The sequence below is a fragment of the Dothidotthia symphoricarpi genome (genome assembly GCF_010015815.1).
Source record: "Dothidotthia symphoricarpi CBS 119687 unplaced genomic scaffold P153scaffold_6, whole genome shotgun sequence".
Taxonomy (NCBI): domain Eukaryota; kingdom Fungi; phylum Ascomycota; class Dothideomycetes; order Pleosporales; family Dothidotthiaceae; genus Dothidotthia; species Dothidotthia symphoricarpi.
Window position 1 is genome coordinate 940,728 of NW_022985013.1, and position 16,026 is coordinate 956,753.

Genomic DNA, 16,026 nt, shown 5'->3' on the forward strand with positions numbered 1-16,026 from the left:
GTGATTCGTGTGATATTGTCGGAAAGGTAATACGCAGGATCCTGACGGTGGGCCACGGCGTCCCGAGACCATGGGGTTGACATGGGGTTGACATGGGACGGCAGCGTGCTAGTACGGTCAACGACTGTACTCCGAGTATATATATCATGCAATACACCGCTGCTGTTTCTCTTCAGCTACTGACACGAGCTCCTTCCAGAACTCGAACAAGGTCTCGTCTCAACCTTCTGGTAGCATCTAATCAACCAAGAGCAACATCAAGGAGCAGCCGTCACAATGGTTACCTCTAAACGAGCGTACAACTGGTAAGACTACAAGCAATCTCAGTCTGTAGGCACAACTAACTCAATCAGGTACGTCTCGCTCGTTGCCGCATCATGCATGGTGCTCTATGGATACGATGCCTCTGTATTCAATGCCGTGCAAGGCTCGAAGAACTGGGTTGCCTACTTCAACCATCCTGGCCCCAACATCATCGGAGCGATCAACACTGCCTATACGGTCGGAGCTGTGGTGGCTGGATTCTTCTTGGGTGGCCCTCTTGCTGATTTCGCCGGACGCCGAGTTGGCATGGCGACTGGCTCGGTCCTTGTCATTATCGCTACATTGATGCAGACTTTCAGCCCACGCGGGAACATTGGATGCTTCATTGCTGGACGTGTTATCATTGGTTTAGGTCAGGGTCTTGCTCTGAGTAAGTCTCGTCTTGATACAGACACAAACAACATACTAACCGATGCCAGCTGCTGGTCCCATCTACATCGGTGAAATGGCACCTGCAGAGATTCGAGGAAAGATCATGTCCTTCTGGCAAATGTTCTACTCTGTCGGCTCCTTCATTGCGTACTGGGTCAACTACGCCTGCACCAAATACCCCAAGCACCTCGGCGAATGGGACTGGAGGATGGTTATCATATTCCAGCTCCTCGTTCCTATTCTTATCCTTTCGCAAATCTTCTTCATCCCGGAGTCTCCCCGATGGTACATCCAGAAAGGCAAACGCTACGACCAAGCCCGCAATTCTCTGCTCCGAGTTCGTGACTCTGAGCAGGAGGTTGACGACGAGATCCTGACAATCAGAGAAGCCCTTGAATTTGAGGCCGAGGCTATCTCCAGTGGCTACTCCGCGTTGTGGAAGGACAAGAGTGTTCGCAAGCGAATGTACATTGCGATGATTGTCAACGCCGGTCAGCAGATCACAGGACAGGGAACTTTCAACTCATACTCTACGATCATCTACAAGAAGGTCTTCAAGAGTGCCGACACAATTGCTCTTATTAACGCGTTGAACGCAACTTGCGCTATCTTCTTCACCCTCAATGCCACCTGGACAGTCGATCGCTTCGGCCGCAAATTTTTGTTCATCCTTGGTGGCATCGGTATGGGTATTTGTATGATCATCACCGCAACCGTTGAAACACAAACCCCATCGGTCGACGGGGCCAAGACACAGCCAGTTGCCATCGCAATTGTATTCATGATGTTCCTCTTCGCCTTCTTTTGTAAGTTGCCAAGCTATCCTGTTTTCAGTTTCTTCCTTTACTAACAACTCGCAGACAAGCCTTCTTGGGGCGCTACCGTCTGGATCTTCACCGCCGAGATTTTCTCCATGAACGTTCGTGCCCAGGCTGTCGGCATGTGCTCGCAGACCCAAAACGTGGCAAACTCGATTTTCCAGCAATTCTTCCCTCTTTTCCTGGAAAGGGAGGGTTTCTACGCCTTCTACATGTTCGCTGGCATCAACTTTCTACTAGCTGCTTTTGTCTGGTTCTTCGTGCCAGAAACCAAGAACGTGAGTCTGGAGGAGATGGACACAAAGTTCGGTGGTGCCAATCACGTCGAGGGCGGCGCTGAGATTGAGCATAAAGACGTGGACAGACAAGCAAGCATCTCGATCAACCCTGACGAGAAGACCATTACTGAGAGGAGGAATTAGATTGGTCGTTGTTTCGAGGAGTCACTCATGTTTGATAGTCTAGATTTATGAATGCGGGCACAAATGCAACCACGTTCTCTGACTGTAATTACGTATCTTAACGAACCATCCCTTTGCTGTGAGAGTCTGTGAAACTTAACGGGCACCTTTCGGTGCAGTCGTGTTTTTATTCGGCAGAGTGATGCCTTGCACAGAGAGCTACTAAGCCCCAACACGCTCAAAAAACACTCTTATATACAAGAAACAAGTAATAAGTCGTTAGGTACTCATCCTTTACAACAAATTTGCAGTTATTTGAAGCAACAATATGTTAATATCGTTGTACAGTTCATTTACTACGCAACATTGTCACTCTCGAGCCTCACGCATCAAAAGTTAACACAACACGACAACCCAAAGGTCTTCTACACGTACATAGAATAGTATTGTCTGTTGACCTCATTGTTAGATACCGCTACACCCAAGGAGAAAACGACTCCAAGGGTCCACCTAAATCTTTGGTACGCTATTGGATTTTCTTACAAAAGTAGGTCGAAGCAATCAGACCTTGGTTGTTTCCCAGTATACAAGCAGCTTTTAGTGGATGGATATTGTTCGAATCTTTACCAACAGTTGGATATGTCCTGGGAGTGATTGGACTTCCAAAGTTCATTTCAGTGCGTAACCATGGTATCCCACGATCCACGCTCCCAGAGTTCCCAGAATTCGACATCTCTTCCATTATAAACGTTCGTAGTTGTTGAAGTAATTCCATTCCAAAACTTTGCCTCACACAGTACTCTCATCAAAATCTTCACCAACTACCACCATGTCACAACCAATCTCTCTCCTCTCCTTAAACAGCTTGGGCTCCAGGTCCATGCCCATGCCCGTGCGGAATCAACCAAGAGTCCGCTTTCTTCCCAATCAGCCGAACAGAAACGCCGACGAACGCTCGCCTACAGCGATCTCCAAGCCTATTCGTTTCGCTCCTGAGTACAGGAAGGAATCGGAATTGTTTCGTCTTGGTTGGCATTCGGCACCCGCTCGTGTGCATCACCGGCTCGACGATATCACAGATTACTACCGGCCAGGTACTTACGGCTGGGAAACAAGCCAAAAGAAACGTCTGCTAGAGAGGGAGCGGGATATCGGTAGGGGTCTGGAGAGAAGGGGTGTTATCGTGGTGAGATATTCGCCAAGAGAATATGCTGAGAGGGCAAGGATCCACATGGAGTGGCAGAAGAAGGTTCTGGAGGACGAATCGAAGAAGAGTGATTCGGGGTGCTTTGTGAAAGACGAGATAAAAGAGGACGGTAACGAAGAGAAGAAAGGGGAAGAGGAAGAAGAAAAGGAAGATGATAGCGAGGAAGAGGAAGAGGATAGCGAGGAAGAGGATAGCAAAGAAGAGGATAGCGAGAAAGAGGAAGAGGAAGATGATAGTGAGGACGAGAACGAGGCCGATGACAAAGAAGAGGAAGATGGTGGCTCATAGCAAGCCTACGAATGATTATATTCTCGTTGCCATTTCTCAAAACGTTTTCAGACATGTTTTATTAGCAGCATTGTCGGGCGCATAGCATCATGTTTTTTCTACAGCACAGCAAGCGGAACAGGGCCTAGAAAGAGCTCTATTAGCAAGGCGTAAGGTTGTAAATGGTGTGGGTCAAAGCATCACGGTGTCCGAAGTTGTGCGAATACCCTTTGATACCTGGGAATAGAGCGTTGAGGCATTGCGGGTGGTCAGGTTTCCAGAAGCCTAGACGAATTTTAAACAGCAATGTATTTCGAAGTCATCCATACCGTGCTGGACATTTGTCACGTAATTCTCTCTAGCGTTGTGAAAGAATCCACACTTATGCGTGTTGTGTGTATTTCCATGTTTCAGCCTCACGAGCGAATCGCGACAGCACGTCATTCGCGCTAAAAGAATTCGATGGTTCACCCAAACGCGTCCTTCGCGGTGAGAATGCGGCGTTTGGCATCAAACGTCGAGAAAACCACTCAATTTTCTGTCCTCGTCCGCTCTTCCCTTTAAAATCACTTTCCACCTCACAACTAACATCCATTTACCTTCCTGTCTCCCAAAAAACCTTGCAAAATGTCAACGTGAGCATCCCACTATGCCCCGCCATCACCCCCAAATCAACTCGCTGACACTATCATAGCAACATCACCTGGCACCCGTCGCTCTCCCGCGCTGAGCGCAACTCGTTCCGCAAGCAGAAAGGCTTCACAATCTGGTTCACCGGTCTCTCCGCGTCCGGAAAGTCGACCATTGCTACGGCCCTCGAGCAACATCTCCTACACCTTGGATTCGCCGCCTACCGTCTCGATGGCGACAATGTACGCTTTGGACTGAACAAGGACCTGGGGTTCTCAGAGAAGGACAGGAATGAGAACATCCGACGGATAGCGGAGGTACGTTGCTCTGATGTATGGGGAGGGTGATGAATCGATGCTGACCTCTTGGGATGATAGGTCGCAAAGCTGTTCGCTGACAGCTCCACTATTGCCATCACATCCTTCATCTCGCCATACAAGGCTGACCGCACCATGGCACGCGAATTACACGCCGTCACCACTGGCGACGACGAGCCGCTGGCCTTTGTCGAGGTCTTCGTCGACATTCCGCTTGAGGTTGCCGAGGCCAGGGACCCCAAGGGCCTGTACAAGAAGGCGCGCGAGGGCAAGATTCCCGAGTTCACGGGCATTAGCGCGCCATATGAGGCACCAGAGAAGGCGGAAATTCACATCAGGAGTGACCTGAAGAGTGTGGAGGAGAGCGTCAAGGAGATTGTGGACTACCTGCAGGGACGGGGGCTGTTGAGCTTGGAGAAATAGGTGGAATCTCAGCAATTATCATGTGTGTGATTTTGAATATACTCCTCAATGCTAAAAGTACAATTCAGCTCAAGCTCGACTATTGACGGTATGCGCAGTCCCTATATAAGTCAAGACCTACAGATATGGGTATGATCTGCTTATCCACCAATTACACCCACAATAGCGTTGCAACTTATCCTCCCAACCTGCCAAGCACAGTAACACCATCCTATGTTGAGAACAACTCCACCTCATTAGACACGTCCGGGATGCACTATACAAATAATGCCCCTAAGCCCTAAAGTAAGAATGCATTACTCTGGCGTCAAAAACGACATTGTCAAACATCGGCAAGTCTCCCGTGCGAATCGGAATCTGACTATTACTTTCAAGACCCGAGCATCCGCGGGCTTGTACGTGATGGGTAATATGCTGGGAGGACCTTGCTGGAAGGGCCAGGATGACCTGGGCATGCAAGTGGGGTGACAATGGGGTCGAAGCGAGATCGTTAAATCGAGGCTAGAAGAAAGATGAAACGTTTGACGGGCGTCAACAAAATGAAGTATAATAGGAACGTATGATGCGGAGAAAAATAAAGATATTAGCCAAGCGAGAGGCGCAAAGGCATACCGTGGTTCCCCCCGGAAGTATAAGTCATTCGCCACTTTGACTTTTGGTAAGGTGTTACCCCAGCTGGATGTGGCAGATGGCTTATACTTCCGGGGGGTACCATAATAGATTGGACTTACGTGTCCACGCAGTTCGTAATTTCTGAGCCTGAGAGCAAACCGAGTGCGAGTCCAGTTGCGACAATGCTATTAATGATTCTCCATACTTGGTACTCTACCTCAATTCCGTTCCATACTACCACTTTATTGACCCGAGGTCCTGCTTCAACACATCAAGGATCTTCTTGCTGTCCACCTCCTCTCCTTGCATCTCACCATCGGAGCGCTCGTCTTTTAGCCTCCTCAGTATCTCAGGGTCAACCTCTTTCATCATATCCTCAAACTCTTTCTGCTCTTCACCTTCCTGCTTGATATATTCTTCTTCTAGCATGAAACCTTCAGGTAGTTGAGTCATGGAACTTGGAAATGTGTAGATGGTAGGGAACTCAAGGACGGTGCGACCACGTAGACATTCGCCGAGTGTGGCGGAGGGTGTGAGCGGAATGACGACGTGTCGACTAGTGCTGGTTCGGGGACGCAGGAGGAAGAACTGATTCTCCGATGGGCGATTCAGAACGTCGTCGTCTGCTCTTTTGGGTTCTACGCTGAGCTGTTCATGTTCGTGTTCTTCTTGGGCTGTATTGAGAGGCGTGATGCAGACCATGTCTTCTGGCTTCTTGTCGTTGGTCTCGGCTTGCAGTGATGTGTCCTGTTTCTCTATTGCATTCACAGTATCTTCTGTGGTGCAAAGCTTGCTGTTGGAATTGGGTTCAGCCGGCCGCTTCCTCTTCTTTGGCTTGGCCTCATCAACTGATAGGGCCTTCGATACCTGGCATGTGGAAGACACGTTGGTGAGAACCCGGCTCTTGTCATGTGCCATCCATTCGATCGTCCATACAACATTTCTATGCGGTGTCAGTAAGTTGCACGAAAGACACCAATCCTAGACTTACTTCGTCTTAGCTACACGATGAGTCTTATTTTCCTTCTGCCTGCTCAAGCCTTTGGGCGCCCGAATCAAAGTAACGCCGACCGCTGCCGCCAGATTAACCATCTCAGGCTGCGAGGATCTCGATGAGTGTTTGCGGTCAAGCGACCGCGGTGGATCTTGGTCGTTGAACTCCTTCTCTGCTTTGGCCATGTCCCGTTCTATGCCAGTGAGGAAGTTGAAGTCATGATCGATACCAGCTGGCGTTGCTAATTGCGATTTCTTGACAAACTTTGTAGGGTCTCGTTTGCCTGAACATTGCGCCCATTGCTGGTGACGTTTGTAACATGGCAGCGAGCATGTGCGTGCGGAGCAACCGGGACATTTATATTTGGAAGTTTTGATATTGCTGTATATGTATTAGTTTAAGCAAACGTATTTGGGCCGGCCAGAGTGAGCAGTTAATGAACCATGTGCATCGAGTTATTAATGGTCAGAGGAGAAAGAGCAATTCGATTCGCGATCTATACGGAGGGGCTTATGATATATGTAAACATACCAAATACCACAAAGGTCACTCAATAGCGCCTGGTCTGACATTTTAACGCGTGGTCCCGTGATATCGAATCTGAAAGCCAGCTCACGGATGCTAGATCTCAAGCAAAGCAGTGCACGAAAGATCACGAGCGGTTAGACAAGTCGAGGCTAGAGCGCAACATTGGCGCAAAGGATTTGGCGAGACTGGCGTGTTGATGACGTGGTCGTTGGTGTCTTGGGTGATTGATGGTGAAGAAGTTCCAATCCGGCTTGGCATCTAGTTCTGCGCGCTAATTTCCTGGTGCGATCTGCTCTCGCCCAATGAAATTGTGTAGTAACCACCACGCAGCCAGTGGTCTCAATGATAATCATGGATTTGCCTACATAGCGTATATTTCACGCTACCGGTGGACGTTGCGAAAGTTTAGTGGTGTCGGGTTAGTTAACCACAGATTTATGGCGTCAGAATGGTAGCGGCCAGTTTCCGCTGATTGCAAGCCTCTTGATTCATGTCTCGCGCACAAACGACTTGCGTATCTCACGGAAGACAACCAAACCAGTGGGTGGCGTCATAGTGTTCGTAGTCAAGCGAACTCACAAGTCGAAAGTTGCGAATCCCTCAATCAGAGCGACGAACTGGTCTTCTGCGCTTGTCTTTCCAGGCTAATCCAAGCGATGATCAAACTCCACCCGGCCACCAAATCGAAGGTTTCACAGTCGAGAGGGGATAGCGAACATAAGGTTCTGCTCGTCTATCCACCTTCCGGAGCGTGCAAAACCCTTTGAGTGGGACTCTTCGATGATCTCTCTCAATTCTGGTACGGATTCTAGTCTGCCGTTTCAGCGCCACTGCCCTCGATATAATCCGCGAATCCCTCGTGGACGACTGTCATAGACGAACGCAACGCCACATGAAGCTAGTGCATGCCCAGAGGAACGACTAATGCAGCCTGTCAAACCAGGGGCGTGCCCAAGCGTCGTAATGGAACACGCTCATGCACGTTTACTGCGAGATTCACACTGCAGCCTCGCAACGCGCACATGGCTGCGAATGGATCAAAGCCTGTCCGAAAACGGCCCTCAGCATGGAAAAGCATCATACGCGCTATCGTTACCGTCAGCGGGGATACCTCCGCTGTTTCGATTGCTTGCGGCACGGTTGTTGAACCCATCACCTGCTGCCGATGATACGACTGTCGGAGACTTGCCACAGCTTGCTTCGACAGCATCTCTCGCTGCCATCACGATACGCTCTCTCGGTTAGCCTGCCAAAAGCCGTTGTTGTGAACATGGCACAGGAGCGAGAACGCCCATCGCGCTCGGCGATATGTACCCCTGACAGCCACCGTTCTCGGAGCCCGCCTCAACTCGAAAGCGCATCTGCAGGGATTGGCCTTCATTTCCTCAACCGGGACTTAATGAGCCCGTCCATGCTAACGCACGGATGGCCATGCTCCCTGCTTTAGCCCGAGCTTCGAGTCTTGCCGCAGGTTCCCCAATAGAAGCCAGACCCGCCTTCTCGTGAGTTCCCCTTGCTGCTGCACTCCTCACTGCATACCCGCAGCAAGGTTGATCTTGAGCCCTCAATTGACGGAGTACGCAAATGTACTTTCGTCTCGCTCTGATCTTTGCAGCCTACTCTCTGGATTTTCTTTAGTACCCTCGAATGTCCTGCCTGTCGTTATAATAACTCCGTTGATTCCTCGGTTTCAGCCGCGCCCATAGCTCGTCTCGTCGCTCACAAACCACCAAATACACGGCAAATCGTTTCGAGATGGCACCTTCTTTGAGTATGCGCCCTCGCACGGGCGAGCGACCACCTACGAGGGATAATCCGGATCATAGCCTTATCATCCCCAGTCGAACATCTTCGCTCCACTCGCGAATTACTCAGCCGCTTCCCTCCACATTGAATGTGAAGTCTGGTGCGAGGAGCCCAAAGACTTTAACCCACGCATACATGGTATGTGGTGTTGGAAGAGAACCATCGCAATGGGTAAAGGCACCCGCGCCGACTCAGGGTAAAATCGGGCACATGAAAGGTGCAGTTGGGACATTCTGGCTTCCGGAGATCTTGGGGAGCAGTCCAAGACTAGAGCAAGACAATGAGATTGCGCGGTCTCTCCATGCTGCTATGCGTGTAGGTCATCTCCTTGCACTTGTCAAGACACAAATCCTGATTGACAACCATAGGCTTGCTTTCCTCATGATGTCGAGATTTGCACAGGAAGGAGTCAGCCACATTGCGTACACCATTCTTTTGTTCTCCAGCAGAATTCGTCCCACACTCTTTACGGCATTGCTTTGCGCGTGTGGTCTCGCGCCGACGACAAGAGGGCTGAGACAATTCGCGACCTGCGCAGGCGAATTGAACCCGACTTTTTTGATAACCCAGAGGAGACATACTGGATCCCGTATTGTTTGAGCTTCCTTTCTCGATACCCCTTGTACAACCTGCTTGGGGATTACCTCCGTGGCATGTGGATTCACTGGAACAAGGCTACAAATCTCTTCCATGCCGAGGAAGTGTCTCGCATACTGAGCTTCCCTGCGCCACGACTGAACGACCTGGTCCGAATTGACATGAAAGATTATGCGTTGTGCTACCAGTTCCCGTCTTCGCCTACAGGATTCCAGAACTTCTCCATGTGGCCGCTCTTTACATGTCTCTCTATTCCCAACATCGTTGGTGTAATTGAAGCTGCGGTGTCACCGACTCGACGAATCATCTTCACCAGCCACTACCCTGCGGTGCTTACCGTTGTGGCCGAGACTGTGCGATTCTGCGTTAGAGTGTATGAATGGAGCGGCCTGTATGTACCCATCGTTCATGCGCGTCATGTCACGGATCTGGTACAGGAGCCGGGTCCGTACATACTTGGTGTAACATCGGAATGCCGCTCGCTGTTCACCGCTCCGACTGACGCCCTCGTTATCGATTTGGACCGAAACTTCGTTTTAACTTCAAGCCCACCGACAGCACTTTCTGCTGGGCAAAGGACCAAGATGATCACACGCCTCACACAAGCCCTCAATGGTGAGGTGGCACCCACAGGTGTTCCACAACATTTGCGTTCGGCCTACGGTGGCGGCAAGCTGATCCCCGCTGGCCAAATCATCGTAATGCGTGGCGAGGTTGAGAGTATCCAAGATCCAGATTGGTGGAATCAGGATGCGATCATGACAGTGATGGATCACGTGTGTGAGAAGCTGGTATGCATTCAACTCTCAAATTACTCCTCGCATCTGACGCTGACTTTGTCCCACAGGGCCGCAACTCTGGAATGAAGGCTATCTTCGGAGGCTCCGTCAAGAAGCCACTAATGACCAAGGTCTCTATGCGTCATTTGAACGAACTTGTGCGCGAACGCAACCAGTACTCTCGGGATGCACAGGAAGCTTGGCAGGATTTCATCAACCTCAAGGGCCGTATGGACACTGAACTCGGCAAGGTCACGAAGCGCAACAACTTTTTGGTTGAGGAGCTCGATAGCTGGAAGCAGCAATTCCTCAAGTTTCAAACCTTCGCCGAAGCGCTCACAAAGGAGACCCAGGATCTCAAAGTCAAGATTGAAACCCACAAGCGCGAGAACCGACGCCTCACTGGTCTTATCGACCAGCAGAAGGATGACGCAGCACGACTTACCAACCGTCTTTCGGGTACTGAGAAGCAGCGCGACGATGCTCTGGAGGCGCTTGTCCTCCAGCAAGAAATCGCTGAGGAGCTCGAGCGCGAGAGACAGAGGAACAAGAAGAATCTGGGTGCCCTGCAACATACTAACGTCGCTATCCTTCGTCAACGAGATGAGGCTCAACGCGTTGTACTTCACCTACGTGCGCTCATTGAGGGCCAAACCCACCACATGGAGCATATTGTCAAGTCTTTGAACCAGGACGAGATGACCGGCTACATTGAGGAGGGCTTCGAGGATGTTCCCGAGGAGGATGAGGATGAACTTGACACGTCCTCCTTCGTTACTGCCTCCGCCAAAGACAAGTCCGAGGTTGGCACCATCCGAGGTGTGTCCGGTGTCGAGAGCCGCAACCATTCGAGAGCGAGCACAGTCGCTGCCCAACACTACGACGGCGAGGACGTCACAGCAGATATGGAGCAGCGCCTCTACAGCAGTCCAGCACGCAACTCGAAGCGATTCTCGAACCAGTCCATGGTCGACGTCGCCGACAGGGTGCTGCGCGACAAGACCGATGCTATCGCATACATCATCCGCAACATTTCCGAGCAGTGCGCCGCCGCTGTGGAGGGTCTGCAACTCGCCCAGCGAGCCGACTCGGAAGATGACCGCAGCGACCGTCGCAGCAGCCTCGGCCAACAGTCGGCCTTTTCACGACGACACTCTTCATTAGGCAGCGAGTACGGCGACGAGGACATGCTCCGCCCAAACCGTGGATCTAGCATCCCTCCTACCCCCGACCTTAGCCATCGGTCGAGCACATCCATGTCAATGGCCAGCGCGTCCACAACGCCGGACAGGTTGAGCCTCCAGCACCGAGTGCACGATATCCCTGATGTTCCCACTCGCATCATGGAGCACGACGATGATAGCTACATTCACACCGAAACGATGCCCGTTTCCAAATACGCAACACCATTGCGATCGCGTCACAGCAACCGAACAATTCGGTAAACGCGCATTTGCTTTGTTATTTGTGTTGATGACGAGAGGGGAGGGAGAGAGAGAGAGAGAGAGAAAGCTATACCTGCATCGTTTGTTAGCCATTGATGCCCTGTTTCCTTGATATCGGCGTCGGAGGTGCCTTTCCATATATTCTTACTATCCTTGAACGCCAAATTTTAGCCAAATTTTTTCCTTCTCCTTTCCTGAATACTGATTACGAATTTTTGAGCGTCTTGTCATTCTTGAGACAGACGAGAGCAGAATGAGAGGAATGATTGCAGCGTACCATCAAGTACCTGCTCGAGTCGATTTTCTTCACATGTATGGTTAGCGCGCGCGTATCTGATGACGCCTGTTCATTTGTTGGTTTGTAGGTAGTGTGCTTTTGATAATACCATTGCTTTACAGTTTACGACTCTTTCCCAAACACATCGCGTCCTTGTTGATGTGTCACGAAGGCTTGTGTAGTTCTACGTGTTTGCATTGCAGAAACATATTGAGTGAAGGATGTTCAGAGCCAAGTACATCGCGCGCCATCCCACGTTCAAGAAAACTGTGTCCAATCATTTCCGAGGAGTGGAGAGAGAAGTCAACGTAGACGGTTATGGAACTTATTTCTGTTAGATGGAGTCGAAGCGATACGAACGCCAAAGACGGATTGTAGATGAGGAAAAATGATCAATAAGTCTTCGTCTAACTTTCAAATCCAACTAAATAAGCCTGGTATGTTTTACTACATCTCCGTCAATACTTCGTCCGACCACATACAATACATCCAACCTCTCATATACAATTACACGTTCGTCCATCGAAGTGGCCGGTTGTCCAACATGGCCAGCGACCCCTTGCGACACCTCTCCTAGAACTTGTGACAAAGCAAATGGTATAGCGCGATTATAGAAATAGAACAACAATGAAAGATCATGCGCGGTGCGCCCATTCGGCAAGTTGGTTGCCCGAGTCTACCGAGTCCTGTGCTTTCTCGTGGTGGCCACTCATGGCCATGCCTGCGCCTTGGCCTTCGAACGAGCGCGTCGACATGCCCTCGTCAACCTCGTCGTCAGGGATCATTGGGACTTCACGGGTGAGCTCGACGTAGTCGTACTGTATAGCGTTAGTTTGAAATTGCATGGACTGCGACTGAGTAGACTTACAGCGAATTCTCCAATCTCAACATCGTCAATTCCGGCCATTTCCTCTTCTTCGCTAGCACGGAGTCTAAGGGCTGGGACGAATTTGCCAATGAAGTCGAGGGCACCAAGGATGATGCAGGTGCCTACAAAGGAATAGGCGCCTCCAGCGACGGAATCCGCAAGCTGGTAGCCTAGCTGGATCCAATGGTGGTTCAACCAGCCACCAGCGATGACCGAGTAGCCGTCAAGGTGAGCTATGTAATCGCTGAGGAAGCATTAGAGACGAACGTATGAAACTGTTGAGGTAGTGTGACTTACGCAGCAAAGAAAGCAGTCAGGATGTTGCCAAGGAATCCACCAACACCGTGTACCGCGAAGATGTCAAGCGCGTCATCGCATCGGAGGAAGTATTTCAGCTTTGTGGCGTAGTTGCAGCAAACGCCACCAGCGATACCAAAGATGACCGCCGCCCAGGCAGGCACATATCCAGATCCGGGGGTGATAACGACCAAGCCAGCGATAACGCCGGAGCAGAAACCGACTGTTGACCATTTGCGCTCCAGACGGTAGTCGACTAAGCACCATGTGATTCCACCGGTGCACGCAGCCAGGTTAGTGCATACAGCTGCCATAATCGCACGGAGGTTAGCGGCCAGTGCTGATCCAGCATTGAAGCCAAACCACCCAACCCAGAGGAAAACAGTGCCGATGACGATGTGCGTGACGTTATGCGGGCGGTAGTTCAGTTCTTGGGTGCCGTGGCCCCTTCGCTTTCCAAGCATGTATGAGTAGGCGAGCGCGGCACATCCAGACGCAATATGAACGGGGGTTCCGCCAGCGAAGTCCAATCCACCCATCTGAAAGACCCATCCAGATGGATTCCAGGTCCAGCACGCGATCGGATCATAGATGACGGTCGTCCAGATGAACATGTAAATGATGCAGGGAAGCATTCTGCCTCTCTCAGCAACGGCGCCAACGGCCAGGGCAACACTACGGATAGTCAGTACTGGTGGGAAAGCATTGGATCCGGGGAGCATACGTGATAGCCGCGAACATGCCCTGGTACACGCAAAACATCAGGTCGGGGATGCGGGGACTTCCGACGGAAGGAGCACCGAGGACGTTCATGAGTCCAAAGTTGTCCAGAGCTCCAACATATTTCCCAGCCTTGTGTGAGAAAGCAAGAGAGTAGCCCCAGAAGAACCACTGGAAGCTAACCACAGCTGTTGCCATTACAGACAGCCATAGCAATGACAAGGCTGATTTTCTTCGCGCAAGTCCAGAGTAGAATAGTCTGAGGTCCTGTCAGCTTGATAGACATTGCGACATGGATGTTGTTTGACTAACCCGACACCAGGGATCATGAGAAGCACGAGGGCAGTTGACGTGATCATCCAAGCGATGTCGCCCGGCTAGAGATGTTAGCCCCACGTTGCATCGACCCTGAACTCCAACAAACTCACGTTGTAAAACACATTGAGGTTGTACAGCCTCGAGTCTCCTCCAGTGGGAATCGTTCCATTGTTGAAGGTTTCCAAAGGGACGGTGGGATCCATCCCAGACGATACAGGATCCATACTGGTGGTTGCTTCTGTGATTTCGCGTATCGAGATTGGGATCTCGGGAACAAGCAGTTACCGCTCGCACGCCTCGAAACGACTGAGTGTAAAGAATAAAAGGAACGTAAAATGAAATCCAAATGGCGTATAAAGAGAGGACGGAGTGAGCTGACGAAGGGCGATCGCTACACTACCTGGGATCTGGAGGTCAAGGTCCTTGGCATCTGTCCCGTTCACGGACAAAGGAATATGGCTCGAAGACACGAAGAACCCGTGAGCGAGGCTGGCGAAGATGTATATACTTGTGATCGCTGTCGACGATGCGCAACTCTAAATTAGAGCTTACTGTATATGGGGGCCCGTGGGAGCTTATGAGGTCGTTGGCGTAGTATGCAACCTCCGCTCCCTGCATGCGCTTGGACAGCGCCTCTCAAGCAGCAGTCCCTACCTAGACCGGCGATGAAGCCACCCACAGTGGGGTGTGAGATTAACAAGACGCGGCAGCCAATCCGAGGCCGTTCCCTCAGCCGTCTGTAAGAACCAAGCCTCCGGCAACTACCCGCGACTTCGTATCTTCTACTCCTCCTTCCACATCGACTACTGGGCTCGAAACTGAACTGCAACCCAGCATGAAAGAATTTAATGTATATATGTATGATGTTCATCTCCAAATGCTTAGATGCATCGCGTACAACTGCTCTGAAGGCGTCACCCACGTCTGCGCCACCAGCAGTTGCACATGGACGAGCGAGTCCGAGCCAATGAGACAGCGCACACTTATCAAAGGTTGCAGTAGTGTTTAGTAGTTTCTTAGGCGAAGGATGTGCTTGGCCGCGATAAGGCCTAGGAGCAATCAGAACACGCGAAGCATCGCGGGAAAGAGAGGCCCATTACCGACGGGGGGAAACGGCCATTGACACTGTAGAAGTTAGGTATACGGTTTCAGTGTTTCGATTCGTCAAGCCACCAAATCCGTCGGTTTGTAACCGGTGATCCTAGCTGAAGCCACTTGGGGATCACCCTGGCCAAGTGCTTGGTCGCTCATCGGCCTTTTCTACCCGCCGTAACTCTAATGCACAGGCGACTGTGATTCGTCAAGCTTTGGAGTCTGCTGCGTGCAATTGATGCTCTCAATAAAAAGATACTTTGAGATCAGCCTTGACCAGCTCTTGGTCGACCATCAGCGAGTGGTAGAAAGAGGGGATTGCTAACAGATGCGACAAACCACAGATAAGCCAGGTAAACGACAAAACTTAATTGCTATTCTAGATACTTTCACATGTTTCCCTTCAGAACTACTTCAGAATGAGTCTCATAGGTTTTTTTGCAAACCTCGGTGTTATGAGGAGATTTCTTGATGCCCTCGAGCACATCTAGATGATACCCCTCATCGAAGCTCACCAAAACCAACCCAAAGAGAACATTGCTCAAACCCTCACGATCCGAGCAAACATGTCCCACTTTGCTGCATACTCAGTGGGTCAACACAACGATACCCCTGCCAAGAAACCCTCTGCCCATCACGTCCCATCTCATCGCCTCACAACGAGTTATGGCGACATGGCGATCCAAAGCATTCCCCACCGCCCATCAACCCACCATCTCACGGCGATCAAAGGAACTCCCCGCGCACAACGGCGAAATGTCACTCTTGACCGACCACATCTAAACAATTCATGCCGTTCTAAGAAAAACAAAGTTCACGCACATGTCAGCTTCTTATCATGACCCTCACCTCTGGTTCCGAGTTTCCGCCCCTTATATCCCGCGTCCTGCAATGGGGGGTCCTGGACTGCTCCTGCTCGGGTTTCTTCTTTCGG

The 16,026-nt window shown here is 50.8% G+C and overlaps 6 protein-coding genes across 6 annotated transcripts; 4 read left to right on the forward strand and 2 right to left on the reverse strand.

Annotated features, from left to right (window-relative positions):
* Window positions 1–276: 276 nt before the first annotated feature.
* Window positions 277–1,936, forward strand: P153DRAFT_383670 (sugar transporter; the record flags this gene model as incomplete). The annotated part of the gene is made up of 4 exons (XM_033670264.1): window positions 277–305; window positions 354–694; window positions 744–1,502; window positions 1,557–1,936. The coding sequence occupies 4 exons, from the start codon at window positions 277–279 to the stop codon at window positions 1,934–1,936; spliced, it is 1,509 nt and encodes a 502-aa protein (XP_033525963.1).
* A 699-nt stretch (window positions 1,937–2,635) lies between these two features.
* On the forward strand, window positions 2,636–3,410 carry P153DRAFT_429841 (uncharacterized protein; the record flags this gene model as incomplete). Its single annotated transcript, XM_033672797.1, has 1 exon — window positions 2,636–3,410. Exon 1 carries the CDS (start codon window positions 2,745–2,747, stop codon window positions 3,408–3,410), a length of 666 nt encoding a protein of 221 aa, XP_033525964.1. The 5' UTR covers window positions 2,636–2,744.
* A 474-nt stretch (window positions 3,411–3,884) lies between these two features.
* P153DRAFT_365151 (adenylylsulfate kinase) lies at window positions 3,885–4,925 on the forward strand. Its single transcript, XM_033667770.1, has 3 exons — window positions 3,885–4,024; window positions 4,084–4,336; window positions 4,397–4,925. The coding sequence occupies exons 1-3, from the start codon at window positions 4,017–4,019 to the stop codon at window positions 4,757–4,759; spliced, it is 624 nt and encodes a 207-aa protein (XP_033525965.1). The 5' UTR covers window positions 3,885–4,016; the 3' UTR covers window positions 4,760–4,925.
* Window positions 4,926–5,376: 451 nt separating this feature from the next.
* On the reverse strand, window positions 5,377–7,101 carry P153DRAFT_429843 (uncharacterized protein). Its single transcript, XM_033672798.1, has 3 exons — window positions 6,897–7,101; window positions 6,363–6,746; window positions 5,377–6,314 (listed from the first exon to the last, which is right to left on the reverse strand). Exons 1-3 carry the CDS (start codon window positions 6,935–6,937, stop codon window positions 5,606–5,608), a joined length of 1,134 nt encoding a protein of 377 aa, XP_033525966.1. The 5' UTR covers window positions 6,938–7,101; the 3' UTR covers window positions 5,377–5,605.
* Window positions 7,102–8,648: 1,547 nt separating this feature from the next.
* On the forward strand, window positions 8,649–11,520 carry P153DRAFT_286086 (uncharacterized protein; the record flags this gene model as incomplete). Its single annotated transcript, XM_033663440.1, has 3 exons — window positions 8,649–9,014; window positions 9,068–10,087; window positions 10,144–11,520. The coding sequence occupies 3 exons, from the start codon at window positions 8,649–8,651 to the stop codon at window positions 11,518–11,520; spliced, it is 2,763 nt and encodes a 920-aa protein (XP_033525967.1).
* Window positions 11,521–12,198: 678 nt separating this feature from the next.
* P153DRAFT_365154 (ammonium transporter-like protein) lies at window positions 12,199–14,510 on the reverse strand. The gene is made up of 6 exons (XM_033667771.1): window positions 14,111–14,510; window positions 13,995–14,059; window positions 13,687–13,941; window positions 12,963–13,637; window positions 12,666–12,909; window positions 12,199–12,615 (listed from the first exon to the last, which is right to left on the reverse strand). Exons 1-6 carry the CDS (start codon window positions 14,222–14,224, stop codon window positions 12,433–12,435), a joined length of 1,536 nt encoding a protein of 511 aa, XP_033525968.1. The 5' UTR covers window positions 14,225–14,510; the 3' UTR covers window positions 12,199–12,432.
* Window positions 14,511–16,026: the final 1,516 nt, after the last annotated feature.

Excerpts from the sequence above, each read along its gene's own strand:
- P153DRAFT_429843 (XM_033672798.1), bottom strand. The coding sequence starts at position 6,937 with ATGTCAGACCAGGCGCTATTGAGTGACCTTTGTGGTATTTG. Across the intron at positions 6,747-6,896 it reads AGTGACCTTTGTGGTATTTG|CAATATCAAAACTTCCAAAT; the intron begins GTATGTTTACAT and ends ATACATATACAG. Across the intron at positions 6,315-6,362 it reads CATCGTGTAGCTAAGACGAA|AAATGTTGTATGGACGATCG; the intron begins GTAAGTCTAGGA and ends GACACCGCATAG.
- P153DRAFT_365151 (XM_033667770.1), top strand. Across the intron at positions 4,337-4,396 it reads ACATCCGACGGATAGCGGAG|GTCGCAAAGCTGTTCGCTGA; the intron begins GTACGTTGCTCT and ends TTGGGATGATAG.
- P153DRAFT_365154 (XM_033667771.1), bottom strand. The coding sequence starts at position 14,224 with ATGGATCCTGTATCGTCTGGGATGGATCCCACCGTCCCTTTGGAAACC. Across the intron at positions 13,942-13,994 it reads CTCATGATCCCTGGTGTCGG|ACTATTCTACTCTGGACTTG; the intron begins GTTAGTCAAACA and ends ACAGGACCTCAG. Across the intron at positions 12,910-12,962 it reads CTGACTGCTTTCTTTGCTGC|CGATTACATAGCTCACCTTG; the intron begins GTAAGTCACACT and ends ATGCTTCCTCAG.